The 27,484-nt window shown below is 44.7% G+C and overlaps 2 protein-coding genes across 7 annotated transcripts in view; both read left to right on the top strand.

The window, feature by feature from the left end:
- The window catches only part of WIPF2 (WAS/WASL interacting protein family, member 2), a 31,603-nt gene extending 21,434 nt beyond the window's left edge, over positions 1–10,169 (top strand). For 3 of the 5 annotated variants that reach the window (XM_005861861.2, XM_005861863.2, XM_005861862.2), the window contains exons 5-8: positions 59–715; positions 3,695–3,901; positions 5,948–6,049; positions 6,297–10,169. In XM_005861861.2, coding sequence (XP_005861923.1) covers positions 59–715; positions 3,695–3,901; positions 5,948–6,049; positions 6,297–6,337 — 1,007 coding nt within the window. In that variant the 3' untranslated portion in view covers positions 6,338–10,169. The remainder of the gene's footprint in view (positions 1–58; positions 716–3,694; positions 3,902–5,947; positions 6,050–6,296) is intronic. The other 2 variants (XR_001361217.1, XR_001361216.1) reach the window with 2 other exon arrangements.
- On the top strand, positions 6,565–25,182 carry CDC6 (cell division cycle 6). Of its 2 annotated transcripts, none has more exons than XM_014536131.1 (12): positions 6,565–6,638; positions 15,198–15,388; positions 16,330–16,611; positions 16,735–16,934; positions 17,178–17,353; positions 18,108–18,214; positions 18,637–18,776; positions 19,307–19,407; positions 20,572–20,636; positions 23,380–23,582; positions 24,011–24,151; positions 24,464–25,182. In XM_014536131.1, exons 2-12 carry the CDS (start codon positions 15,211–15,213, stop codon positions 24,551–24,553), a joined length of 1,683 nt encoding a protein of 560 aa, XP_014391617.1. In that variant the 5' UTR covers positions 6,565–6,638; positions 15,198–15,210; the 3' UTR covers positions 24,554–25,182. The 2 variants fall into 2 exon arrangements, with proteins under 2 accessions (XP_014391617.1, XP_005861922.1); XM_005861860.2 differs by lacking the exon at positions 6,565–6,638 and adding an exon at positions 14,276–14,467.
- The last annotated feature ends 2,302 nt before the right edge of the window (positions 25,183–27,484 follow it).

Genomic DNA, 27,484 nt, shown 5'->3' with positions numbered 1-27,484 from the left:
TACTAACCAATGTATCTCTAGCTCTGTTGACCCAGTGTGCTGTCTGGTCTGTTTGTAGAGAACCTAGCTGGTAAGCCAGCCCTGCAAGTTCCCAGTTCTCGAGCTGCTGCCCCAAGGCCTCCAGGGTCTACAGCCAGTGGGCGCCCTCAAGATGATACCGACAGCGGCCGAGCCTCACTCCCAGAACTGCCCCGGATGCAGAGACCTTCATTACCGGACCTCTCTCGGCCTATCACCACCAGCAGTCCGGGCATGAAGCACAGCTCCTCTGCCCCTCCTCCGCCACCACCAGGGCGGCGTGCCAACGCACCCCCTGCACCTCTGCCTATGCACAGCAACAAAGCCCCAGCCTACAACAGAGAGAAACCCTTGCCACCCACACCCGGACAAAGGCTTCACCCTGGTCGAGATGGACCTCCTGCTCCACCCCCAGTCAAACCACCTCCTTCCCCTGTGAATATCAGAACGGGACCAAGTGGCCAGTCTCTGGCTCCTCCTCCTCCGCCTTACCGCCAGCCTCCAGGGGTCCCCAATGGACCCTCTAGTCCCACTAATGAGTCAGCCCCTGAGCTGCCACAGAGACACAATTCTTTGCATAGGAAGACACCAGGGCCTGTCAGAGGCCTAGCACCTCCTCCACCTACTTCAGTCTCTCCTTCTTTACAGAGTAATAGGCCACCTCCCCCAGCCCGAGACCCTCCCAGTCGGGGAGCAGGTAAGTGCCTGCACACACTTTTTTTCCCTAACACACTGAGAGTTGAGCTTCTCTTTTCTCTTCACTCTTTCCCCCAGAGCTCTCCTTTAGTGACTAAAGATAAGAATTCACTTACTCATTCAACAGGCTTATTGAATGCCTTTTTGTGAGTCAGACTTTTTTGTTAGGGAAACAGCAATAAATAGAAAATGTAAAAAAATCCTGTTTTAGCATATAGTCAAATTAGTAAAAAATATATTTTAAAAAAATATATACTAGTATGTAAATACATAGTATGTAAATACATAGTATGTAGGTGCTTTAGAGAAATACAAAGCAGAGAAGGGGGATAGAATATACTGGGGTGGGATGGGGTGATGATATTTCCAATTGCAGGGGTGGGGATGAGGTTAGGGTCAGTTTGGTAAAGACTGAAGACGGTATGGGAATAAGCTAAGCAGGCACTGAGAACAGCAAATGCAAAGACATTGAGACAGGACTAGAATGAGTGAGGGGAAGTGTGGCAGAACATGGGATCAGAAAGCTAGATTTCCACGGGAGAACATTGTAAGACTTTGTAAAGACTTAGGGTTTTACTTTGTTTAATATTGGAAGCCACTGGAGGGGTTGGAACAGAGAAGTAGCATATATTTACCTTTAAAAAGGTCACCTTAGTTAAGCTGGTGTCGTTCAGTGGTTGAGCATCAACCTATGAACCAGGAGCAGTCATGGTTTGTTTCCCGGTCAGGGCACATGCCTGGGTTGTGGCTCGATCCCCAGTGGGCAGAAGGCAGCCAATAAATTATTCTCTCTCATCATTGAAGTTTCTATCCCTCTCTCCCTCTCTCTTCCTTTCTCTGAAGTCAATAAAAACATATTTTAAAAAATAAAATAAAAATGTCAGCTTTTATGTTGAGAACAGACTGCGGGAAGACAGAGGTGGCAAAAAGACGCCACTTATGAGGCTATTGCAAGAAACGGCAGGTGGGTAGGACCACAGCAGGTTTGGGGGAAGATATTCAGTTTTGGACAACTCAAGTTTGAGATGCCTATTAGACGTTCAAGAGGAAATAATTAATTGGTGATTGGCTATCAACTCAGAAGTTCAGGGTGGAGGTCTGGGCTAGAGAGAGAAATTTGAACAATATTGAAAACGACATGCTGAGTCAGATCACCCAGGTAGAGAGTATAGAGAAGAGGTCTAAACCTGGGGGCCCTCCTAGATTAGAGGTCAGAGAGATGAAGACTGCCAAGCAGGGCAAGCTGAGAAAGAGCCACTGGTGAGGAAGGAAGAAGGGAAAGGAAGAAAGAGGGATGGAGAAATTCCAAGATTGAGTGAGCCAAAATTCCTGGATATGAGAAAGCCCCAGACAGCTGTCCTGGTCTCCCTCACTCTGCTTTCAGTCATGCTATTTTGTAAAGAGAATACACAATCTCATCTACCTCTTCTAGGGTTGTGTCCAATGCTATAGCTGGGTCAGTTAAGTTGAAGCCCGAGATGACATTGGTCTCAGCAATACGGGAATCTTTTTAGGGGACTCCAAACAACATGGGATCATTTTGGGTATTAGTGGAGTGGTGGAGGGAAGGTGAAAGTAAAAGTCTAATTGGAATGAGTTCACAAATGCAGGAATAAGAGAGGACTTGGAGATAAAAATATGGAAATCCCTTAAGGGAGTTGGGGGTCATCGACCTATGAACCAGGAGGTCATGGTTTGTTTCCAGGTCAGGGCACATGCCGGGGTTGTGGGCTTGATCCCCAGTGTGGGGCGTGCAGGAGGCAGCTGATCAATGATTCTCTTTCATCATTGATGTTTCTTTCTTTCTCTCCCTCTCCCTTCCCCTCTGAAATCAATAAAAATACATTTTTTAAAAAAGTGACATACCTATAAATGCTTTGGGAGACCAAAGAAGGAGGAGTTTGGAATAGAGTGGACTGCTTTGGGAAAGCCTTGAGAAGATGAAACTTGAGTTGAAGCTTAAAGGATAGCTAGGATTTGGTGGTGAGGGAAGAGGGATGGTATTTCCGAGTATTATGAAGGAGTCACAAGAGCAAAACATATGTAATTTGGTTTATTCAGCAAAGGTTGATTGAATGCCTACCATGTGCTGTACATTTGGTGTGGTTGGGTACTTAAATGAATGGACAATGCTCTCTGACTTCAATGAATATACAGTATACTGGGAAGGGGCACACCTAATGACTAATTACAGTACAATATAGTAGAATGGGAGTGCAGACTAGAGGTACCTACCCCAGCCTAGAAATCAAGAAAGGAAGAGAACTGGCTGGCATGGCTCCATGGTTAGAGCATTGGCTTGCACACCACAGGGTCGTGGGTTTTATTCCAGGTCAAGGGCACATACCTGTGTCCAAGTGCCTGCAGGAGGGAGGCAACCAGTGGATGTGTCTCTCTCACATCAGTGTTTCTCTCTCTCTCTCTCCCTCACTCCCACTCTCTGAAAAGCAATGAAAAAAATATCCTCGGGTGAGGATTAACCAAAAAAAAAAAAAAAAAAAGGAAGGAAGGTGAGATCAGACTGAGGTAATGGGTTACTGTATAAGAAAGGAGGATAATTGGGGGAAACCCAATTGGGTTGGAAGCTAAGAGTTTGAAACTTTATGATGTAGGAACTGCAAAGCTCTTGAAAAAGTCTGAGCAAAGTGTGGGGAGATTAGTGAGTTGATGGTGCACACAGTGGATTGGTATAAGAGATTAGAAGCAAAAAGAACATTTGGGAGGCTTTTTGCAGTAGAACAGACTAAGTATGAGAAAGTCCTGAATTAGAATTGTGGAGGAAGACATGGAAAAGCAGGAAAAAAATCATCAAGAATACATAGATTCTTGACTGACTTGTGGGAAATGAAAAAGTCACACATTTATTCTGCACTTTGGTAGAGCAGGGATGGGAGGAGGGTGAATATGATATGTAACATGGTGCTCAGAGGCTCACAGAGCCTCTATAGCCAAACCTAACTGCTTTGGATTTTAATTGCAGCTCCTCCACCCCCGCCACCCATGATCCGAAATGGTGCCAGGGATGCTCCCCCTCCCCCACCACCATACCGACACGGGTCAGAACCTCTGAGCCGAGGAAAGCCCCCACCCCCGCCCTCAAGGACGCCAGCTGGGCCACCACCTCCTCCTCCTCCACCCTTGAGGAATGGCCACAGAGATTCTATTACCACTGTTCGATCTTTCTTGGGTGAGTAGCTCGCTGTTTTAGTCTCATAGTTCCTGTGCTGACTTACTAACTCCTGTAGAATGGGAATGGTCACTTACAGCTGTTGATCGCAGCAGTTCCTCTCCTGACTTTACATCTGACTTCTAGTGCCTGTCCATTGATGTTCCTTTCCTTATGCAAATTCTAAGCATGGGTTGCTTTGGGATAGATTGAAGTAAAATCAGCAGGTGTCATGCTAACTCTAAAGCCATTCTCTTGCTCCTTAAGGATCATTAGCTGTGGTTACCTTTAAGTCAGAGACTTCATCTTCTTCAGGATTACTCAGACAGGAAGTGAGCATTCCTCTAGGAAGGAGAGCTCCTTTCTGGCCCTTTAAAAACAAAATAAACTTTCTTTCCAACTTGGGCCCGGCATAGTGGCTCTCACAAAGAAGGGTGGCAAGGAGCGGGGCCCTTCTGCCATCAGAGTCAGTGACCAGAGAATACACCATCAACAGTCACAAGCACATCCATGAAGTGAGTTTCAAGAAGCACTCAAAGAAATGCAAAAATTGGCCATGAAGGAGATGGGAACTCCGGATGTACACAGTGACACCAGGCTCAACAAAGCTGTCTGGGCCAAAGGAATAAGGAATGTCCCATACCATAGTGAGGATGAAAATTCACCAAGCAGTCTCTGTGTGTTGGTTACCTACATACCTGTCACCACTTTTAAAAATCTACAGTTAATGTGCATGAGAACTAACTGCTGATTGTTGAAGAAAATTGTAAAACTGCCACACAAAAAACATCCCACTAGGCAGACAATATTTACCTAGTAATCCAAAGCCACTAACTAGCTGTGTTACTTTAAGGAAGTTGCTTCACATCTCTGGGCCTCACTTCCCTTATCTGTGAAATGAGGAGGTTGAGTAAATCGGAAGTGTGTCAGATTAACTTTTCCAAGGTTATCAATGAATCTTAGGCCCCCCCTAAGATACATTTTTTTAACCTACCTCTCTAACTCGTATTTCATCTCGTTAACTTCTTTAATTAGTTATTTATTCTTAAAATCTTTATTGTTGAAAGTATTCAATATGTCCCCCTTAACCCGCATTGACCCCTTCTAGTCTGCCCCTTGCCCCAAGCCTTGTCTGTGTTCATGGGTTACCCAAAGGTATCATTAGACTCCTGGGAAGATCTGTACAATCCCTTTCAGACCTAACACTTGCTCTAGTGTATTCTGATTAGGTGGACCAGGGTTTTTGCTTTGAAGATCAAGTCCTTTGGAAGGTCACCAAGCCACACCCACAGAGCATTTGAGCCTTCTTATAGAGGGGCCATGGGAAGTGGGCACGGGGCCATGAGATGGCTATCCCAACTGTGTTGCAGAACTACATGAGGGTAACCTGGGCCAAAAGGGAATTAACTGGTCAGAACTCTCACTCGTTGTGACAAATATTCCCATTTTAGGTTAATTTCTACCAATTTGTAGATTCAGTTCAGTTGGTATCCCATGGTGATAGTCTCTAAGATGGCTGTGTTAAAGAATTATACTTTTTTCTCCTCCCATTCAAACAGCTGTGCTCCTTTCCTGTTAGATGCCTGGTTTTTGGTGGAAATATTTTTTAAAACCAGGTCAAGCCCTAGCCGGTTTGGCTCAGTGGATAGAGCATCGGCCTGGGGACTGATTCCAGTCAAGGGCACTTACCTCGGTTACAGGCTCCTTCCCGGCTGGGCCCGGCAGGAGGCAACCAGTCGATGTGTTTCTCTCACATTGATGTTTCTGTCTTTCCCTCTCTCTAAAAATCATTGGAAAAATATCCTCGAGTGAGGATTAACAAAACAAACAAACAAAAACAACCAGGTCAAAGATTAATTCCTTAATGTAGAGAACCTTTGAGCACATCTTCTGGGCATACAAGGCACATAGAGCAATGCTATTGCTGTCCTTAGGAACCTGGGTTTAGTGGGCAAGGCAGGCCCTCACGTACATCAGAATGAATGGAGACCAGTAAGGGGAGGGTCAGAAGTGGCACGAAGAAGAGTCAGAAGGGTGATATGAATTAATATTCTGTTTCTTTTGTAGATGATTTTGAGTCAAAGTATTCTTTCCATCCAGTAGAAGACTTTCCTGCTCCAGAAGAATATAAACACTTTCAGAGAGTATATCCCAGCAAAACAAACCGAGGTGAGATGAGTAGTCATGAAAGTTTTTTCATAATTGCATAAAAAATAGAATCAGTGTGCTTTTCTTAGAAATTTTCTTAAAATTTGTTTCTCCTCATCTTCATTTTCTTTAAAAACAAAAACAAAACCTAATCCCTCAGTGTTAAAGGTTAGCTTATAGATCTTGTCTCTCATTTTAGGAATGTTTGGTTATTCAGGATCTGGTGGGTAGTCTTGTGTATGTGGTTTTTATTGTTAATGTTTTTCAGCTGCCCGTGGAGCCCCACCTCTGCCACCCATTCTCAGGTGAAGCCTGGCTTGGTCCTGTTCCTCAGGAAAAGGATGGACCCTCTCCTCCTCTCAGATGGTCCCTCCCATTCCCCTGAAACCTGCATGAGAACTCCTGACGTGTTTCTCCAGTGCAACCAACCTCTAGACTCCAAGCATCCTCCCAGCTCGCCTCCATCTATGCATCTCATCTTCTGGACTTGGTGATTGGACTCTATATTGACAGTAGGGTCTCAAACCCTGCGTCCATCCCTCCTCTAGCAATCCCTGCTAGCCAGATGAGGAAACAGCTTCCAAGTCGCCTGCTTTCCTCGTGGGGAAAGGTGCCTTGTTGTGATGAATTAACTCATTGTTGGGGCAGGGCGGAGAATGGTACTCCTACCTCCTCCTACCCACTTTGGGGGAAGCGTGGCGGGTATATTTCATCATTTAGGAAGCTGACATGGCTGGCCAGGACTTGGGGGTTGGGGACATTTTTAGTGAAACAAGAAAGGAGTTTGCAGAGAAGTGATCTGTTTTAAAGGTCAAGTTTGGAGAAAGGACAAGGGAGTGGGTCTGCTTTATTTTCAGGGGCATTTTGGTTTTGCTCTTACCCTACCCCATACCCTCACTCCAGGATAAGTTGGATATAAACACTAAATACTAATCAGTTGAACTAAACAGCTAATAAAAAGGGAGGGTAAATAAACTGGCGAGCCTTTTAGCGTTAGTCAGTTTCCCTGCAGCAAAGGGACCAGGAGCCATTTGAGTCCTGGGGCTCCCCACCCCATTCCTCAGGGTGCTGGGCTGAGGGACACTGTTTCTTCCCACCACCACCCAGGCCCTCAAGAGAAAAGTCACTTTTGTTCATTCCATGTTCACAAACTCCAGAAACTTCTATGAGAGAGAGGAAGATAGGGCTGGGGTCTTGGTCTTATCTAAGACCTTGAGTCCACCTCAGTCTTTTCTGGCTGGTCCTGAAGGGCAGGGGTCCACTCAGTCCTGTCCAGGAACTACAGCCCTTGCTCGGTACGCCACACTGACAAAGAAGGGAAGGTGAAGCTTGTAGAGTTCACAGCCCACTCACTGAAAGGACCTTCCTATTCTTCTCTCTCCACCCTTGCCTTTCCAAGACGGAGGGGTGAACAGCAGAGTAGAGAACGGGGAGGAAGCTCATGAGTCAAAGATTCCTCTGTGCCAAGAAACACAAAGACTTTGGTGAGATGACTCTCAGCCCAGTTATCTTCTTTGGCAGCCACCAATATGTTGTGTCTTCGTCTTCCAGGTCCTAGTTCAAGAACAGCAGAATAGGGCTCCTGGGCTCCACACACAGGTGTTTGGTTTGCTACTGCCAAGTGCAGAGGCTACTCAAAGCTTGAAGTAAGAGCAAGGAGGCCCAGGTGACTTTTTGGGATGGTTGGGGAAAGTCTGTTAAAAAATTACATCACAGGCTTGAACTATTTTAGGGACCTTTCCAGCCTATTGGATCATAGACTGAGGATCTGTGCGTGGTGCCGGATGAAACCCAAGTCTTCCCAGTGCTAGAAGAGAGAGGGCTCATCTTGGGTTATTTGTATGGGGTCTGCTATCCTTTATCATCTCCTGGACCATATTGCCTCTTGGGACAAGCAGTGATTAGGTCTGTCATCACACTTCTCTAACCATTATCATTCTTATTTTCAGACCTGTTAGTAGTTATCTCCCAGCTATGTCCCTGGCATCCTGAAGTGAATAGAGCTGAGAGAGGGGACACTAATGGAGGGAGAACAAGAGTGGCTACTGCAGCAGCGTTCCAGGGTAGATGCTGATCAGTTACTCAACTTGGACTGTGAAGTCTTCCCATTTATTTTTGAAATGGGAGTTGATGCCTTTTGTATAATGTTATAGAAATGTATTTTTTCCCCTTTCCTCAAACATAGAACATCAAAATAAGTATCACAAGTGAAAGCCAAACCACAGCTTTTCATTGGGGCTGATACCTTCCTCCCCTGTGACCTGCTGCTCATATTCCCCAGCATTTGGACTGTGTCACATGGGTATTGATTATTTTCATTTTCTTGGCCTCATGGGAAAAGGCCTCAGTCTAAATCTAGTTAGATGCATTTTCTTCAGCGCATGTTGGTGACACGGTACTTATTTAAATGTCTTTTGCCTTATACATATTTCGTCCCTCTGTTAATAACAGATTTATTATCATGTATATTTACTATTGAAGAATGGGAATGTGATCCTCATAGTTATTGATCTATTTTGTATGTTGTAAAAAGCTTGTAATATAGATTGAAGGTGGGCTGGCTGCAAGAGCACTACAACTTCTCACCTTTTAAATGGCTTTTTATCTGTTTATGGCAATGTTGTCTCTTCCATGGGAGATGGGTGGTCTCATGTTGAGGCTATTGCCCAGTCCCATTAACCCCTTCTCCCCTCCCAGAAGGAGGAGGCATTGCCCAACTAAGCAGGAAGCTGTGTTAAAAGCCCTTGTGTGGGTTTGATTTCATGATGTTTTTCTCTAGGGGGGAAAACTTAATACTATAGTTGTTTCTTACCGCCCTTTCTGGGAAGTAGGGCAGTGGCCTCCAGGTTTTTAAATGAGCTTAGATGCCCTCCTTCCCTCCTCTTCTCTGGTCACCAAACCTGGATCAAAGCACTTGGATATTCCAGGTGTGGTTTTCTGTGTCATGGGGATTTCCTCCAGCAACAGAGCCCTATCATTTTCCCAGCCTGGTTGCACAGAGAGAGGGTCGAGGGCTACCCCACCCAGTGGATGTGAAGCTGCTGTCTCCAGAAATTCATCCCAGTCCTTCCAGCTGGCAAAGGCAGAGAGACTAGCCACTGGCCATTGCACTGGGGGCACCCCCTCACCCCATAGTTTCCCAACTTGAAACCCAGATTTACCTCCAGGGAGAGGTGAGGAAAATTGTAAATAGACTTGCTACAGAGCAACTCAGGTTGGGGTGTGTTTTAATTCTCCTGATCACTTGAAATAATCTGTAGGCTGAGTGCTTATGGGAGTGGGGGAGAAGGGTGGCTCCAGGGTCTGCTGCGGAGCTCTGGGGGTGGAGTGTAGGGCATCTGAGGCCCTTTGATGGCACTACACTGAGCTGTCTGTCCTTCTGGAAACCCAACCTACAATCAACCACAGATCAAATTCTTCACATTCCAGTTGTAGTTTCTTTCCCTATTAAATCTCAGTCCCTGGCTATGTAGTTAGGGTAGCTTTCTGGGCCGCCCTAAACTTAGGGAGTGGAAGGCATTACAACTCTGCCTTCAAGACTCATCAAAATGAAACAAAACTACAACCACCTTCAAAACATACAAAAAAAAAAAAAGAATAACTGTTTAACTGAAGGAAGGGTTTGGTTCCATTCAACTCCACGTTCATTGTGCCTTTACTTGTGTTAGATTTCTGTGCTTTCTTCCTCTCTCCCTCTTTGAAGCAATTAAAATCTTCCTTGATAACTGCCGTTTCCTTCTTTCTACTCTTGTTTCTGACATCAGTGCGTTCCCTAATTGTCTTAAATCTCATTTTACTGATGGCAGAGGGGCCAAGCCTACTTTTCTCATATCTATCTTTCGTCATTTCCCAACACTACCAGCATGGAAGTCAGTCAACACTGAATAAAAGACTAGAATGCATGTGTGAAGAGCGTGAATGTGTATATGTGTGTCAGTTTTCTTTTAAAAAATAATTTATTGTGTGATTTATTTTGGAGTTGTATTCTGATTATAGTGCTCCCTCTCCCAATTAGCATTGATTTTTTTTCCAACCCCCTAAAAAATGTATAATCTGGTCTCAGGTTGGATTCTTCGGTACATTTGTTTCTCCTGGATGCCGTGCGGTTTAATTAAATGTTGCTTACAAACAAAACCAAAAACTGAAAACTGTGTACTCTTGTCTGGAATCTCGCCTCCTGTGGTGGCATAGAGAGGGGAGAAAGCCTGTGACCTCATTTTCCAGGTTGTGTGGTCATTTGACCCCAGGTCCTCTCGGGAGGTAGGTCCACTGACCTGGGCAGAAGCATCTGCAGCTTCTTAAGAGTTTTCTGTCCTTCCCTCCTGTTACGTTTTGAAAACCACAGTGCTGGGTAGCCATACTGACTGGGTGATTCTGATAGAGTTGGCCATTATTTATATTTGCCACCTGAAACCCTTTTGCTTATGGTTTCGGAAAACCCAGACACCTCCTGGCCTTGTGTCTTTTCTTTGTGTCCCTTGTGATGCCTTCTGCCTGCGTTGCACGCCGGATTCGCACACTGAGGCGTGGAAGAAAGGTGGAGGCAGAGCATGTAGATTGTGTGTGTGTCTGTTTTTTATGTGGGTGTTGGCTGTTTTTCTTCACTACTTTTTGAGTTGGTATCTAAGCAGGCTTTCTTGAACTTTGACTTTAGGTGTAAAAATTAAACCAGACATTCTCTGCTTACTATGGTCAGCTGACATAATCACCACTAGGACTTATTGAGCTTAACTTGCACTTTCATCACGGGCAAAGGTCTTGAAATTGTTTTCCATACTGATTTCAGAATGGGTGTGTACATGAATCAGTCTCACATACTTTAGATATCAAAATCTATGAGGCTCCTTTCATTTTCACCCATACTTGCCAAATTGGTCTAATTCCTGATTATTTGACCCATCATTGTTATTAATATGATGAATAAACTACCTATTTTGATTTGTTACTCTTGTAACTTTCAATAGCTCTGAAATGGAGCTTGCCTAAATGACCCTCAACTTCCTAATGCTATAAGCTTTCTCCGTCCTATTGGGATGGTCCTGCTAATGTGTGTGTATGTGTGTGTATGTGTACATGTACTTGTACAACAGGATGCCGGACAGGTCCTTCCAGTGTGATCTGATTCCTTCCCTCATGATACTGTGTATGAATTAGCAGTTGATAAGGGCAGTAGTTTGCCCAGTCTAATGATACTGGGACACCGCTGCTCACTGTGAATGTGCCTCTTAAGTATTTCCTGCCCCAACCCAGCCACAAACTGTGACTCACTGTAAAGAAAGCTGCTTGTCTCTGACTTCCTATTACTCTGCAGAGGTGAGAGAACTAAACTGTCAACCTCAGGACCCTAACTGCCCTCGAGGATAACTGGAGGGGAAATACTTCACCTCTGACATCACTGGAGCCCCGTCTGCATTGTTTTTTACATATAATTGAATTTATTCTCCACTTGTAGGTTTAGGTGTGTGAGATTTAAAGGACTATATAGTATCTATCCACAAAAAATCTTCATGAGGCATGTCCTTTCCATTCAGCAAGCACTTATTGCGTACTTTACTCTGTGCCAGGCATCTGTAATATGCAGATGAATAGGACAGGGCCTTTGCCTCCAGGGAGCTCAGAATCTAGTAGAAGACTTCAGGACAGCTACCAAGAGAAACCTCTGCAGGCTATTAAAAGGCTTCATGGGCCCAGCCAGAGTGGCTCAGTGGTTGAACTTCGACCTATGAACCAGGAGGTCACAGATTCCCGGTCAGGGCACATGCCTGGATTTGGGCTCGATCCCCAGTGTGGGGCGTGCAGGAGGCAGCCAATCAATGATTCTCTCTCATCATTGATGTTTCTATCTCTTTGTCCCTCACCCCTTCTCTCTGAAATCAATAAAAATACATATTTTTTTTAAAAAGGCTTCATGGTAATTAGCCAGGGAAGGAAGATGGTGAGCAGTATTCCAGACAGGAAATATCAAGGACAGAGGCACAGAAGCAAGAAACCGCATGGTGGTGTGTGCAGCATGCTACTGGAATATTGGAATGCCTCAGGTCGGTAAGCTTTTAGAGACCTTCCAATCTGACATCCTGTGATTCTCGGCCTGCTTCTACAGTGGTCATTCACTCCTGCAAGCTTTTTTATAGACCACTGCTATCCTTCCTGGTGTTTTCAAGGCTCCAATATGCATGTTAGGTACTTATAGCTTCCTCTGCTCCCTCCCTCCCATGTAATGGAGGGAGGCTGTTCACAATTTCTTAAGACTGGTTGGGCACATGTTACCATTTCAGGCTACTAAGGACAATTTTCAGGTGCCCGGTTGTAAAAATAAATATGAGCAGTGAAGGTTGCTTTTTAGGTTCTATTGCCCTATTAAGATATCAAAAATACCATCTGGTCAAAAGCCTCCATTTTATTTTATTTCATTTTAAATATATTTTTATTAACTTCAGAGAGAAAGAGAAAGGGAGAGAGAGAAAAACATCAATGATGAGAGAATTCTTTGATTGGCTGCCTCCTGCATGCCCCACACTGGGGATTGAGCCAGCAACTCAGGCATGTGCCCTGACCTGGACCTCCAGGGAGCTCAGAATCTAGTAGAAGACTTCAGGACAGCTACCAAGAGAAACCTCTGCAGGCTATTAAAAGGCTTCATGGGCCCGGCCAGAGTGGCTCAGTGGTTGAACTTCGACCTATGAACCAGGAGGTCACAGTTAGATTCCCGGTCAGGGCACATGCCCGGGGTGCAGGCTCGGCCCCCAGTAGAGGGCGTGCAGGAGGCAGCTGATCAGTGATTCTCATCATTGATGTTTCTCTCCCTGTTGCTTCCTCTCTGAAATCAATAAAAAATTACATATATATATATATTTTTTTTAAAGCCTCCATTTTAGGATAACACTTTTACAGTCATGGCTACCTAATCTCTTCACTCTTACAGTTTTCAGCTCCTGGAAAGCCTTCCCGAAACATGCTTCCTAACCATCTCTCCCTATTTAGAAGGCCACTGTGGAACCTGCATCTGTCTAATCCTCCCCCATGTTTAATGGTTGAGAGTTTGATTTCCTGTCAGACTTTCCCAGTTCAAATTCCAGCTCTTCCACTTACTAATGTGTGCCCTTGGTGAAATTTACTCAACCCCTTCTATTCCATTTCCTCATTTGTAAAATGGAAATAATGCCAACTTCATGGGGTGCTTGTGAGAATTAATAAGGTGACATAGGTAAAATGCTTGAACTCAGTCCCTGGCATACACTTAAGCACTCAGTATTGGCTCTTATCTACTATATGAACTAACTACAATTAACTGACGATTGTAATATTGCTTTCCTGTTTCTCAGCTTTATTGCTCTATTTTATTTGATATTGAAGGATGAAAGATAAATGCTTACCATCACCTAGAATTGGGTTTTGGCCTTTAACAGAATCTGAGGCATAGCTATGTTACTAGCTTTGGAAGCTGGCCTATAAATTACTGCTCTAATTTATATTTTTCATTAAAAGCTCAGCTTGCCTCTTCTTCTATAGCCATCTTCTCTGGCCCTGAAACCCTAGTGTTTAGCCATAAAAAAAATTTTTTTTAAATGAAGGGGTCATAATTCTCTCCACTCCCTACAAAGTGTTGATTAATGGGATTAATGATAAGAAGGTACACAATATATTCTTACCTTTAACAAAATAAAAGCAAAGGCCTGGCTTTATTTCTCACCTTTGAAATACAAATCAGGGGAATATTATAATGAGGGGTAGTGTATTTCGTTATGCATGCGTAGAACTTTACCAAAAAAAAAAAAATTGGTTTGGGTGTCAGGAAATCTGGATCCTAGATCCTTCAACAAGATGCTGTGACCCCTAATTGACCCTATGCACATTTGATTTGTGCCTTGCAGGGTTGAGTAAAGCTCCTAGCATCATATCTGACTCCCAGAACCGTCCCCAAAATGATAGGTATTATATAGTAGCTCACTAAAAATGTAGCCCATTAGGATAACGAAAATGAGTTAAATGCAGCACTGAGAAGGAGCAACCACATCTTTGTACCTCCCATCGAGAGAAAGGCATAGAAAGAGAGTCGCCTGCGGCAAAGACTACATCTCCCATCGAGCTTTGCGGAGTGGCCAGTTCGCCTTACCCAGCTTCGCTCCCTTCACGTCTTTCCGGCGGAGGTCCCGGATGTAGATGGGCACCCTCCGCTCAGTAGGCGTGGCCTTCAGAGGGTTCCGAGACCTGGGACTCTCTTATTGGTTGTGCATTGGAGGGTGGGCGTTGGCCTAGGAGCGCGGCATTCAGGCGACAGCCAATTAGAAGCCTGTCTGGACTTTGGCGGGAGGCCGGAAAGCTACAACTGTGCACATTTGGCGCGAATGTGTCTGGACTTAGCTGCTGCCGGTTTGTTCAGGAGCTTGAAAGAATCCCTGAAGCCTTGCGCGAGAGAGGAGAGAAGGATCCGGTACTGAGGTGACGCAGCCCTGTGGGGTGGAGAGGAGAGATTGGCCCCGGGGCGCCTGGGGTCAGAGAAGTAGGGGCGCTGAGTGACAAGGCCCGAGGGTGCCGGTGATGCCCGAGGTGAAGTGAGCGGAGCAGAGCCCAGATCGCGGGAGATAGGTCGGGGAAGGGAAGGGCAGGGCGGTGTGCGCTGTCGGAGCAGCCTGGCTGGCAGCTGTGCGTAGGTGATGTAGGGGGAGATGTTCCGGGTAGGGTTGCGAGCTGTGCGGAGTGGAGACTGAGTGCTGAGTGAGGCCTGGGGGTGGCGTAGGCGAGGCTGGAAGGGGCTGGGGTGAGGGATTAGGAGTGCGATCGAGACCCATCAGGATAAACTTCTCGCATCGCTCAAACGAGTAAGAACGTGGAGCCAGAGTGCCTGGTTCGCTGTGCCTTCGGGCCTCTGAGCCCTCAGTTTTCTCGTCTTCAAGGTCATTTTAATAATAGTACCTTCCTCTGAGGCAGTTGGTTGTGAAACTCAGATGAGGCGATACCTGAACTGCTCCGAACAGCTTCGTACGCAGAGTTGGCAGACAAGTTTCTGCTCTTACTGCATCGATTGGGGTGGGATGCAGAACTGGGCGCTCCAATATCGTTATCATTTACTTACGCAATAAGTGCCAATCACCGGCATGAATTCCATGCGAGGTCTTTCCCTTCGGTGTTACGTGTTGACTGGCTCTCCCGTTCTCTTTTCCGTGCTTAGCTGTGCGGCCATCATGCCTCAGACCCGATCCCAGTCGCAGGCCACCATCGGTTTTCCAAAAAAGAAGCCGTCTCGGACCGTGGACAAAGCGAAAAGCTGCAGTGGCACCAAACTGGAGCTGACCAAGGTCCAGGCCATCCCCCGGACTCCCTGTGCAAAAAGCCTGCCCCTCAGCCCCAGGAAACGTCTGGGTAAGTAAGCCACCCTTTCCGAGCCCTTTGCGCCCCGCAGCTCTCGACCTCCCTTTACTCAGCAGTAAGAATGCCTAGTCCTTGGAGGCCGGCAAGTTCTGTTAAGGCCACTCCATTCACTCTGGGGTTTTTTCAGGACAATTGCTGAGATCTCGCTGAATTTCAGAGTTAAGATCACTTTCTGTAGTATTTAATAGGCCTGATCTTCTGTGTCTTCATTGAACTCAGTGCTGTTGGTTATTTTAAACGACCTTGCATGCATAGCGCATGGACACACACAATAGTGGGGTGAGGGCTAGGGGAGGGGGCTGGGTGGACGTGGGAATGGGGGACATCTGTAATACTGTCAACAATAAAAAATAAACTTTTTAAAACAGTGACCTTGCAGTTAACTGTACTGTATAATATTTTTGAAACTTGCCTTAATGGTGGTGAAATTAAGAGACACGGGTGATGCTCTTTGTTTTATTTTAGAAAGGTCGTTGGTAATCCTTTCTTGTTTTAGAGCGTTTGTTTTTAATGAGGGGTGGTTGGGTAGTAGTATCGGGAGACATTTTTGGTTGTTGACACTGAGGTGTGCTTCTGGCATAACGGATAAAGACCAGGGGTGCTGCTAAATATTCTACCATGAACAGGGGACACGCCCAAGGATTATTTGGTCTAATATATTAGTGGTGCCGACGCTGAGAAACCCTGTTTTAGAACCATCTTAGAATTTCATCCCACTCAAACCCATTTGGTTTCTACCCAACAATAGTGAGACTCAGTGTTGCCATCTGGTGGCCAGTATTTGCTTCTAAATCTAAAATGAGAGGCGTTTTATTTTGGTGGCTTTGGCTGAGGTAGGAATTCACCTCTTTCTCGGGGAGGCAGGGATCTTTGCAAGTCCTTTTACTAATCACTGCCGCGAACGACCATGCTTTGATTTTAATGTGTTTCAGGTGATGACAACCAATGCAACACTCCCTGTTTATCACCCTGTTCTCCACCAAAGCTGGGCAAGAAAGAGAATGGTCCCCCTCACTCACACACCCCGAGGGGACGCAAATTGGTCTTTGACAATCAGCTGACAGTTAAGTCTCCAGGCAAAAGAAGACAAGCCAGAGTTCACCAAAACAAAATATGTGCCTCCGATCAAAAAGGTCCAGAGGTCACAACAAGTTCTGAGCAGAGATGTCCACTGGAGAAAGAATCCGCCTGTGTGAGGCTGTTTAAGCAAGAAGGTTCGTTCTCTCACAGCAGCTGTGAGTGCAGCCTTTCAACAAGGCTGGCAAATCCAGATGAAACCCATTGGGTCTTCTCAGTCGCCTCTGTTGTATCTAATTGTCCTTTCGTGTCTGGCACAGGCACTTGCTACCAGCAAGCAAAGCTGGTCCTGAATACAGCTGTCCCAGATCGGCTGCCTGCCAGGGAAAAGGAGATGGATGTCATCAGGAATTTCCTGAGGGAGCACATCTGTGGGGAAAAAGCTGGAAGTCTTTATCTTTCTGGTGCTCCTGGAACTGGAAAAACTGCCTGCTTAAGCCGAATTCTGCAAGACCTCAAGGTGCTTTGAGAGTCTGAATTATGATGCTCTTGCTAAAATGGCACTTCGTTGTTAAGGGTTAAGAAAAAGTAGAAGTCTTAGGTGACATTTCCCCCAAAAAAGACGTTTTCAATTTCATTGTCTGAATCTTTCCAAATGAAAGGAGAGCTTACTCTTTCGTATGCTGTTGACTCCTCAGACACTTCAGGTTCCATCAAATCTTTATCCAAGGCTAAAATTACTCCTATGTTTGCATTTTTCTAGAAGGAGCTGAAAAGTTTTAAAACTATCATGCTGAATTGCATGTCCTTGAGGAGGGCTCAGGCTGTATTCCCAGCTATTGCTCAGGAAATTCGTCAGGAAGGAGTATCCAGGCCAGCCGGGAAGGACATGATGAAGAAACTGGAAAACCATTTTACTGCAGAGAAGGGCCCCATGGTGTAAGTATTGCTCTGCCGCGTGCTGCCCTCTAAAAATCTGCAGGGTCTCTCACCCACAAACTCACATTCTAATCTCTTGAATTTATTGGTTTGTTCATAAAAAGACATCCTATGTAATAAAAGCCTAATATGCTAAGTGTCCAACCGTTTGTTCAACCAGTCACTATGATGCACACTGCCCACCAGGGGGCAGACGCTCCAACTGGTAGGTTAGCTTGCTGCTGGGGTCCAGCCAATAGGGACTGGGTGAGACGGGCCAACACACCCTGGAGCCCTCCCATGGTCCCTTCCTGGCCCCGATCGTGCACCGGTGGGGTCCCTCGGCCTGGCCTGCGCCCTCTCGCAACCCGCCCTCTCGCAACCCGGGACCCCTCAGGAGATGTCGGAGAGCCAGTTTCAGCCTGATCTGCACAGGCCAGCCCAAGGGACCCCACCGGTGCACCGGGCCCCTAGTTTCCCTATATTTGCCCTATGAGTGGTAGTTACATAAGCTTAAAGGGAAAGAAGAAAGGAAAATGACACCTAATTTTAAATTGGAAAAATGTTTTTAAACTAAGTGCTTAAAAAACCTATAATGGTACTTTTTCATGATGGTGGAGGGGGGATCATTTGTAACAGTGACTGGAGACAGGACAAATTATGATCTTCAAGCTGATCTCTGCTGTAGGAATGTGACCTAGCGTCAGCCCAGATCAAACAGATTGGAGAGTTAAGAAAGTGAACACGGGTACTAACTGTTTCTCTTTCCATGTAGTGTGTTGGTGTTGGACGAGATGGATCAGCTGGACAGCAAGGGGCAGGATGTATTGTACACACTGTTTGAATGGCCCTGGCTAAACAATTCTCGATTGGTGCTGATTGGTTAGTGCCCATTTGTTACTGTTACATGGTGACTCTAAAGAATTCTTTTTTAATCTCTTTAGTTTACTTATCACCTATTACTTTATTTTAAACCAGCTCTCTTATCAAAATAAGAACATTACTCTAAAATAATAGTAATTTTAATCTAAGGAAGGTCAGTTTGTTAAGTCTGAATAGAAATGACATAATACTGCATTTCAGAGACACCCAGTGTTGATTTTTGGAGTATCTGATTCTGCTTATCGGTGAACAATCCTAATATACATCTTACCTAATGAGTTTTGGGCGGGGACAAGGGGGCAGCAAGTGGGAAGCAACAATTGGAATGCTGGATTACAACTAGAAATTTTATTCAGCTTTCAGATGGTTTATTTTTCCTTGTAGGATGATTTGATGGTTAGTGTTATTTATCTCCTCCGCAGGCATTGCTAATACCTTGGATCTCACAGACAGAATTCTGCCGAGGCTTCAAGCTAGAGAAAAATGCAAGCCACAGCTTTTGAACTTCCCACCTTATACCAGAAATCAGATAGCCACTATCTTGCAGGATCGACTTAATCAGGTGAGTGACAACCATTGTGCCAAACTGTGTGTTCCTTGGATCACCTGTGTTGGAAAAATCTAACAGTAGCTCTAAATATTTTGTTTGGGTGGCATTACTAACCATGGAGTTCCCATGGGCCATAGGGAGAACATTTTTATAAGAATTTTCACCCATGGCTCCATTTATTGGGTGCCTCTGTGTTGAAATAAAAATAAGAGGAATCACTCAAATGCTTCTTCAATTAGACCTTTCAAAATAGGGCCTATGAGAAAACGTTCTCTTTGGGAAATGACCAAATCAGTTTTATTTTAGTTTAGTTTTGCTAATTTAAGGTCTGATTACATTCTTTTTTCCATTTATGGACATATATGCCAGTCTCATAAGTAAATCTCCATTTACTTACGAGAAGAAAAGGCATCTCTTACTTAGACCCTACAGGGTAGCCAATCAAACTTAGACTTCAGTGTGAAAATATTTGTGCCTGGGATCTAAATTACAAAGTGGGGGACTCATAGTTCAAACTGTCACCTTCTGTGTCTTGTCCAAAGGTATCCAGAGATCAGATCCTGGACAGTGCTGCGATTCAGTTCTGTGCCCGAAAAGTCTCTGCTGTTTCTGGAGACGTTCGCAAAGCACTAGATGTTTGCAGGTGAGTTATGGCTCTGTTGGCTGCTTTTATTAAAAAAAAGAAATGCTGTTTAATTGTCTCGTGTAACTCAAGTGAATGTGGCTTAAGAGGCTCCGTTCTGCCACTTTTTTATGCTCCGAAAAGAGGACTTGTTTCTCAGTGGGGAGTTCTGCATTTCCACCGTGTTAATGTCTGAAACATTATCAGTCCATTACCTACAGAGGGAGGAACAAATGAGATGTTGCTGGCACTCCCTGTGGTGATTATAGATTGGTTAATTACATTTGTATTAAAAAAAGACTCCAGTTTACTTTTCCATTAGCTGGTCTCAAGCAGGTTTATTTATGGACCTGAACCATCTTTGCCTTTAGACATTTTTTCCCTCCCTTTGCTTTTTTTTGTGAGCACCCCTTCCTTCAGTCGGTGGTCCCCACAGTTGTACTCCAGACCTCTCTCCCTTCCCATCCCCCTGTCCCTCCTGCTGGGGAAAGCCTCTGTGCTGACTGATGAAATTTCTTCCTTCCCAGTAGGGGCACTGGGCCCATTAAAATGATACTTGCTGTGCTGGCCTGCTGGTCCGACCTCCCCCTACTGCCATACAGAAGATCCAGGTCTGGCTTCTGGCTTCCTGTGGGCAAAGTAGTTCGGAGAGAGCAGTGGGAGAGTAAGCTCTGCCTACTGCTCGATGGCAGGATCCTGGCTGGATCTGAAAGTTTCCCCTAGTCAGCAAACTGCTCGGGAAAGACCAGCTCCGAGCAATAGTCCTAGAGGCTGGTGCGGTTTAGCCTACACAGATGGCAGTATCGAAAACGGAGGACTGCCCTTTCGGGTCTGGGGTGGATGGGTGGTACCGGCTGTCTTTAGTCCACTGCCCACACTCTATTCTCTCTCCTATCCATGACGTTTTCTCCCCATCGAAGATGTGATCATTGGCTCAATGTATGATGGCCTACTTGGCGTCTCTAAGAGGAAACCGTGCGGTGTTGAAGTTCTCGAATTGCCTGGTCTATGATTTATTTCAGGACAACTAAGTCTCCTTTAGCTGAGACATAGCCTCGTTTTGTCTGGGGGCTTGAAAATTATAAAACATGTTTTTTGTTAATATGTCTGTTTTCGAGCTTCGTGGTTTGGTGTGGTGTTTGGTTTGGCTCAGCCTAAATTAATTTTAGAAATATTTTTTTATAGGAGAGCTATTGAAATTGTAGAGTCGGATGTCAAAAGCCAGACTATCCTCAAACCACTGTCTGAATGTAAGTAGTTTATCTCCTTCCCATCTTCCTTTGTAATAGAAGCTTAACTTTTTTTTTTTTTTTTTGAAGCTTGCTTCACTTTTCTGAGGAAAGAGCTAGAAAGGTGTAATGAACATGGTTAAATCTACTCCTGTTTTTATGTGTGTGACTGTGTGTCAGCTTTATTTCAGTCTTGCCTGCAGTACTAAATTTCGTGCATTACTGGAAATGAGTTATCCACAGTGTTACATAAATGGTTGGGACAGAGTAAATTTTCTTTCCAAGCTCTAGGAATGGAAACTGTAAACAGTAAGGCTGGCTCAGCTTCTCTCTGGGTGCTGAAGTTTTGTGCAGTTTAGGTCTCCATATAGGTAAAAGCAGAGCCTGGTAAATAAGAGGCAGACAGTGAGACAATTGAGCTCAACTTGGGATATCTCAGGCCTTTAAACAAGTCTAGGAAGATGGAGGTATAAAGATGATATTGCTGCAGTAAACGGCAGGCTATTACAAAAATGGAAAAATTAATTTTCCTTTTCCTTAGCGGTGGCAGATATAAAATAGCCATGAACGACATATCTTGGCGGTGTTTAATATCCAGGGTTAATCTTTAGAAGCGGAACACCCTGATTTGATTGTTTCTTCCTTCATTCCTGCACTGGTTGAAAGTTATTAAAATTGTTTCTAGCACTGTAGTTCCACAGAGAACACTTGCTATTTTTCATCACCTTGTTGAAAGAAAATTAATAAAAATACTTCAGAAGTAGCCAAACTTAGTGCTTAGGATTATTCCCCCTTTTTTTTTCTCACTACCAAATGTGTTGGCGACCCCTGTGAGCACTGCTGGCACACACGGAGCTAAAATAGGTTATAAGTTCCTGGTGTAAATTGTTAGACTAATCTAATTCCTTGACCTCTGGTATATGTGATTAGCTCTTAATGGCTCTAGAAAGCTATAGGGAGACTGACTTCAGCTATATACAGAGTGCGGCAAAAATAGGTTTACAGTTGTTCATATGGAAAAATAATACAGCCCTAGCCAAGTGGCTTGGTTGGAACGTTGTTCCAATATGCCAAGGTTGCAGGTTTGATGCCTGGTCAGGGCACATACAAGAAGCAGCCAGTACCTGGCCGGTGTGGCTCAGTGGTTGAGTGCTGACCCATGAACCAGGAGGTCCCAGTTCGATTCCTGGTCAGGGCACATGCCTAGGTTGCAGTCTTTTTTTTTTTTTTAAATATATTTTATTGATTTTTTTACAGAGAGGAAGGGAGAGGGATAGAGAGTTAGAAACATTGATGAGAGAGAAACATCGATCAGCTGCCTCCTGCACATCCCCTACTGGGGATGTGCCTGCAACCGAGGTACATGCCCTTGACCGGAATCGAACCCGGGACCCTTGAGTCCGCAGGCCGACGCTCTATCCACTGAGCGAAACCAGTCAGGGCATAGGTTGCAGTATTGATCCCCAGTAGGGGGCATGCAGGAGGCAGCCGATCAATGTTTCTCTCTCATCATTGATATTTCTATTTCTCTCCCTCTTCTCTGAAATCAACAAAAACATTTAAAAAAGAAAAGAATCAACAAATGAATGCATAAATAAGTGGAACAACAAATTGATGTTTTTCTCTGTCTCCTTTTCCCTCTCCCTTCTCTCTCTAAAAATCAATAAAAAAAGATACAATAATCAATAAAAAATATACAAGAATAAGTGCTGTTTTGCGTACTCACAACTGTAAACCTACTTTTGCCCCACCCTATATACTAGTAAGACACTTTCTAATAAGTAGCACTTACTGAGCTTTTTTGACCCATCGTGGGTTCCCCAGCATTGAAGATGCTCAAACAAAAGCTGGCTAGATGACCACTTGTGGGGATTGTTTTAGAGGGCTCAGCCATGGGGTAAGGGAGCAAAACTAGGCCTCAAAATTCTTTCAGCCTTACGATTCTGCTACTTGATCAGTGATCTCCAGTTTCTCCACTCCTGTCCGTCCTCTGCAACATCCCGTTTGTTGTAATGAAATAGAAGCAAATGGTTGTGGGACAACTGCACATGATCTCAGGAAGTAACTGTAGGCAAAGGTTGTTACAGAGCAAATCCCTCCCGTCTTGCAGTTCATGCATCTCCAGACAATGAGGCCATAGTCCCGTGCAACTTGTTGGCTGTTTCCCAACCTCCGGCCTCTGAGATGGTGCTATCTGCTAAGATATCCAATGACCTTTTCTCAAGTGTAGGGATCAGCGTGGGCAAGTGAACCAAACCTCAAAGGTCATTTGTGGAGGCTCTCGGAGACTTACATAGGATTGACTGTACTGCCCACATTTAGCCACTTGTTTGAGTCAACATATTAGGTAATTTTTCCAACTTTTTTCTTAATAACTGGGCATCTTTGCTTCAAGGTTCTGTTTGTCTTTACCTTTGAGATATTAGGAACCCCAAGCAGGAGACAGTAGTTCTTTGTCTGGTCTTTATTTTTTTTATGAGGTGGGTTTTTGTCTCTCTGAGATTAAATTGTGTTCTCCAGGGCAAAATAACTCACCATTCTGCCCAGAAAAAGGATAAGCCTCCGTTGAAGTTACCCACGTTCCCCTGGTCTCTTGGTGAGGACAGCATTGTCTCTCATTCTTTCGTTTCCAATTACAGAGCTGGAACCTCTGCTTTGCCGAGACATGACTGCACTTGAATTTTCTTCAGCTAAAACTTAGTCTCATCTGTCGCAATACACACAATTTTAAAAATCTAATTAAGCTCGATGTATGTATTTATAGGTAAGTCATCCTCTGAGTCGCTGGTTCCGAAGCGGGTTGGCCTTCGTCACATATCCCAAGTCATTTCGGAAGTTGATGGAGACAGGATGGCTTTGATCCAAGAAGGAGCACAAGATTCCTTCCCCCTTCAGCAGAAGATCTTGGTCTGCTCTCTGCTGCTCTTGACCAGGCAGTTGAAAACCAAAGAGGTCACTCTGGGGAAGGTTAGTTGGGAATGTCGGCAGATGGAGCTGGGGGAGAGGTGAGAATCTGCTTTGCAGAGCAGATATTTTCCAAAAGGCCTATCACGCTCCAGCTGATAGGAATTAAAAATGGATTTTTAAACACTGGAACCATGTAAAAGGCAGCTGACTTTATTTCCCTTGGGTTGTGGTTGAGAATTGACCATTAATCTTCTCCCCTTCCATTTCTGCCTCTCAACGAAATATAGAGCCCCTTTCCTGCATGACAGTAGAGGGTTTTGGCAATATCTACAGGATGCCCGTTCAAGGGTCCTATTGAAAAGAGGGAGGACTGGGTACCGAGATAACTTTTGTTTGCAAACCCAGACTCACATTCTTCCAAAGATTATAAATAGGTTACAAGAGATAGGACTTCTGAACAACATTTGTTCTCCCTTGTTTCCTCCCAGTTATACGAAGCCTACGGTAACGTCTGTCGCAAACAGCAGGTGGCAGCTGCGGACCAGTCAGAGTGTTTGTCACTCTCAGGGCTCTTGGAGGCCAGGGGCATTTTAGAATTAAAGAAAAACAAGGAAACCCGCCTCACAAAGGTACAGCCAACTGCTTCTTTGTGGCATTCCTTTTAATTGTCCTGTTTTGGAGAACTTGTGTTTTGCTAGAGTAAAGAGTTTAAAATGACCGTAATTAGATACACAACTTGTTTCTTGTTAGGTAGAGTTTAAGATCTGTGAGGATGGGACTGGGGCATGAGTGAGATTTTTTTTGTGGGGGGGCCATTGCAAAAGCAGCGTTTAACGTGCTTGCCTCTTGTGAGCAGGGTTTAACATGGTAGACCTTTATGTACTACAGACTTTGCTTTTGTGAGTTCTCCACTGTGAAAAGCTTTTTTCTCTTTTTTCCAGGTGTCTTTGAAGATTGAAGAGAAGGAAGTAGAGCATGCTCTGAAAGACAGAACTTTAATTGGAAATATCTTGGCTACTGGATTGCCTTAAAATCTTTTATTTTTCATACTACCCACCTGAAAGTATCCAGTGTTACCTAGAACGTTATAAAGTCTTCGTGTTAGTACTTTAATATATTCAGGTCTGAAAACAGTACTCTTTTTACTTGAAAATGATCAATTTTAATTTATAGATTTAAGAATGTTTACACAGAATATAACATCTTTGGGTTTTATTATTTTGGGGGGAGTGTTATTTTTATGCATTAAAAATGAGGGTCTTATTATTTTTATGCATTAAAAATTACCAAGTAGATCCTTTTAAATTATATTTACTACCTTAATAAGCTTGCAAGGATATAGATTTATGTTGTGGAATGTGTGTATATTTACCTCTTTTGTTCCCTCAAACATTGGTGTATTTGAAAGAACTTTGGCACTCAAATCAGAAGAATGAAAAAGGGTGATCCAGCAAAATAAGCAAGTCCTCGTGGAGATGTGGAGGACACTTCGTGATCAAAGGATTTCTTTCTTTTTGGAGTTTCCTGTGTTTGCGTTGCAGATACTTCCACATTGTGGCATTTTAAAGACTCACTTGAGTTTCTTAGGCACTCCCCAGGGAGTGGGGGTAGTAAGCAGAATGTAACTCTACAGATTGTGAATATATTTATTTTCAAGTTGCATTCTTTGTCTTTGTAAGCAATCACATTTCCAGAGAACTCAAGCTTTCGTTGTGGAAATTCCTCCCTAAACTGTCCCAATAGTCTTGTCGCCCTCAGATGAAGCTGCTTGTCTCAAGATGCCTTCGTTTGGGGTTGGATTTTTATTTAAACCTCATTTTTCTAGTCTTGTTATCAGCGGTTCTCAACCTGTGGGTCGAGACCCTTTGGGGGTCGAACGACCTTTCACAGGGGTCGCCTAAGACCATCGGAAAATACATAATTACAGTGGTTCTCAACCTTCCTAATGCCGCGACCCTTTAATACAGTTCCTCATGTTGTGGTGACCCCCAACCATAAAATTATTTTCGTTGCTACTTCATAACTAATTTTGCTACTGTTATGAATCGTAATGTAAATATCTGATATGCAGTATGTATTTTCATTGTTACAAACTGAACATAATTAAAGCATCATGATTAATCACAAAAACAATATGTAATTATAGATGTGTTTTCCGATGGTCTTAGGCGACCCCTGTGAAAGGGTCGTTCGACCCCCAAAGGGGTCGCAGCCCACAGGTTGAGAACCGCTGTGTTGGATAAATTAGTTCATATGGTTACTTGAGACTCCTCTTTTCTGGGTTTGTTTTCTGGTGGCATAAAATGGCAATTTGAGATGGGAACACCAGAGGGCACCATTACAGCACTGACTGCCTTGACCGTGCAGGCATGGGGCTGCCGTTTTGAGAAAGGGGGAGACTTAAGTTTGATTCATTTGGGAGATGGCTGTAGTTTTATAACTCGAGCAAATCCTTGGAATGCAAACCATATGTGACGTGGATGGTCTGAGAACCAGTGACCAAGTCTGTTCCCTGAGCTCTTCTGCCTCCTGCCTTTCCAGCATGGACTTGAGTTTGGGAACTTGATATGTGTACAAATGATCTGTTGGCCACTGTTTCATTCATGCTGCCCACTGTATCCTTGCAATGTGATCTGGGCTACAGCAGGTGGTACGGGATAGAAGAAGGGCATGCAGAGAGCCCTCTGAAATGAACACTACCCACGGGTGTGTAGCAGGGCACAATCTATAGACAGGAGTCTGAATGTTCTCACACCCTTGGCGGAGAAGTCATTCCCTCTGAGGGTAATTTGCGAGTGGAGAACGCACTGTTATACCTCGAAGCGTGGAAAGTGTCTGGGGCTATAAGGGTTAACAAGCATAATTGCAAAGATTGTCCGAAGGCTGATGGAAAGCAGAGACTGAATGGGATTGAGAACAGATGCGAGGCTTGATTTAAATTACATTTTATTGGATGCTGCAGCCTTAAGAGACGTGACTGCTTTACAGTTTGTTTCCACACTGTGGGCAGCTGCTGTCTGTTCTGTGTCCACAGTAGGATCCTGCCCAAAAAGGAGTGGCCTCCCCACCTCGTTGTATTTGAGGCTTGGCGCCTTCCTCTTCACTGTAGGGCCTGAGTCAGGAACATGGCTTGACTCGCAGTGGGGCTGCTATGTATCCTCCATGGCACTGAGCCAGGATTGCATTTGCAGATTCAAAGGGGCCAAATTTCTTTCCCTTCCACCTTCTTTCTCTCCTTTTCCCCTGATGTTTGGAAATAGGGTTTTCTGTGGACTGGTTTGTTGGTTTATTTCCCTTCCGTTCTCCCCCCACTGTCAATTTCTAGGTCACTGCTGCTCTTAAGACTTCAGCAATTGGAACAGGGTTGGTCTGTCAGTGATGCGTGAAGCAGACTTAGAGTCCCCGCGTGGCTTCCGCTGCTCGGTGGGAGCAAAAGCTGATGTACGTTTGTCAGTGAAGTCTTCAGCGTCATTCAGACAGCCAGGGAGCAGGTTGAGAGAAGAAAGAAAGTCCTTTTCTTGCGGGGTTTTCTCTGCGAGCTATGGGGAGGAGTGGGATTTGGAGTGGGATGGGATGGGCTTGTGGTTACTGGTGTTTGCCAGGATCATAGGCTGTTTCACATAGTGTAGTAGCAAAGATGCTGACCTACATTCTTCCTCGTGGAGGTGGTGGGGGTGTGTGTCTATATCCTGGGTTACTTCTTTTCCTTCGAAGAAGCAGATTAAGCTTCCATAGCGTGTTGTTGGGTATTGCCATGGAGAGAACACAGACACAATAAAGTTGGTGTGAGTTTCAACCCCAGAGCTGCCACTGATCTTTCTGGCTCAATGAAGACTTGCCCGTGGCTAGATAACTGGCAAGAGTGTGTGAGGTCCAAGCTCCCCAGAGATCAAAAAAGTTGGCAAAGCTCTCTTCTTCCCCCCCCCCCCCCCCCCCCCCCCCCCCCGCCCCGCCCCCTCTAC

This window comes from Myotis brandtii, unplaced genomic scaffold, assembly GCF_000412655.1.
Source record: "Myotis brandtii unplaced genomic scaffold, ASM41265v1 scaffold157, whole genome shotgun sequence".
In the NCBI taxonomy this organism is placed as follows: domain Eukaryota; kingdom Metazoa; phylum Chordata; class Mammalia; order Chiroptera; family Vespertilionidae; genus Myotis; species Myotis brandtii.
Note: the sequence above shows the minus strand (reverse complement) of the source record. Positions and strands in the feature narration are given on the sequence as shown.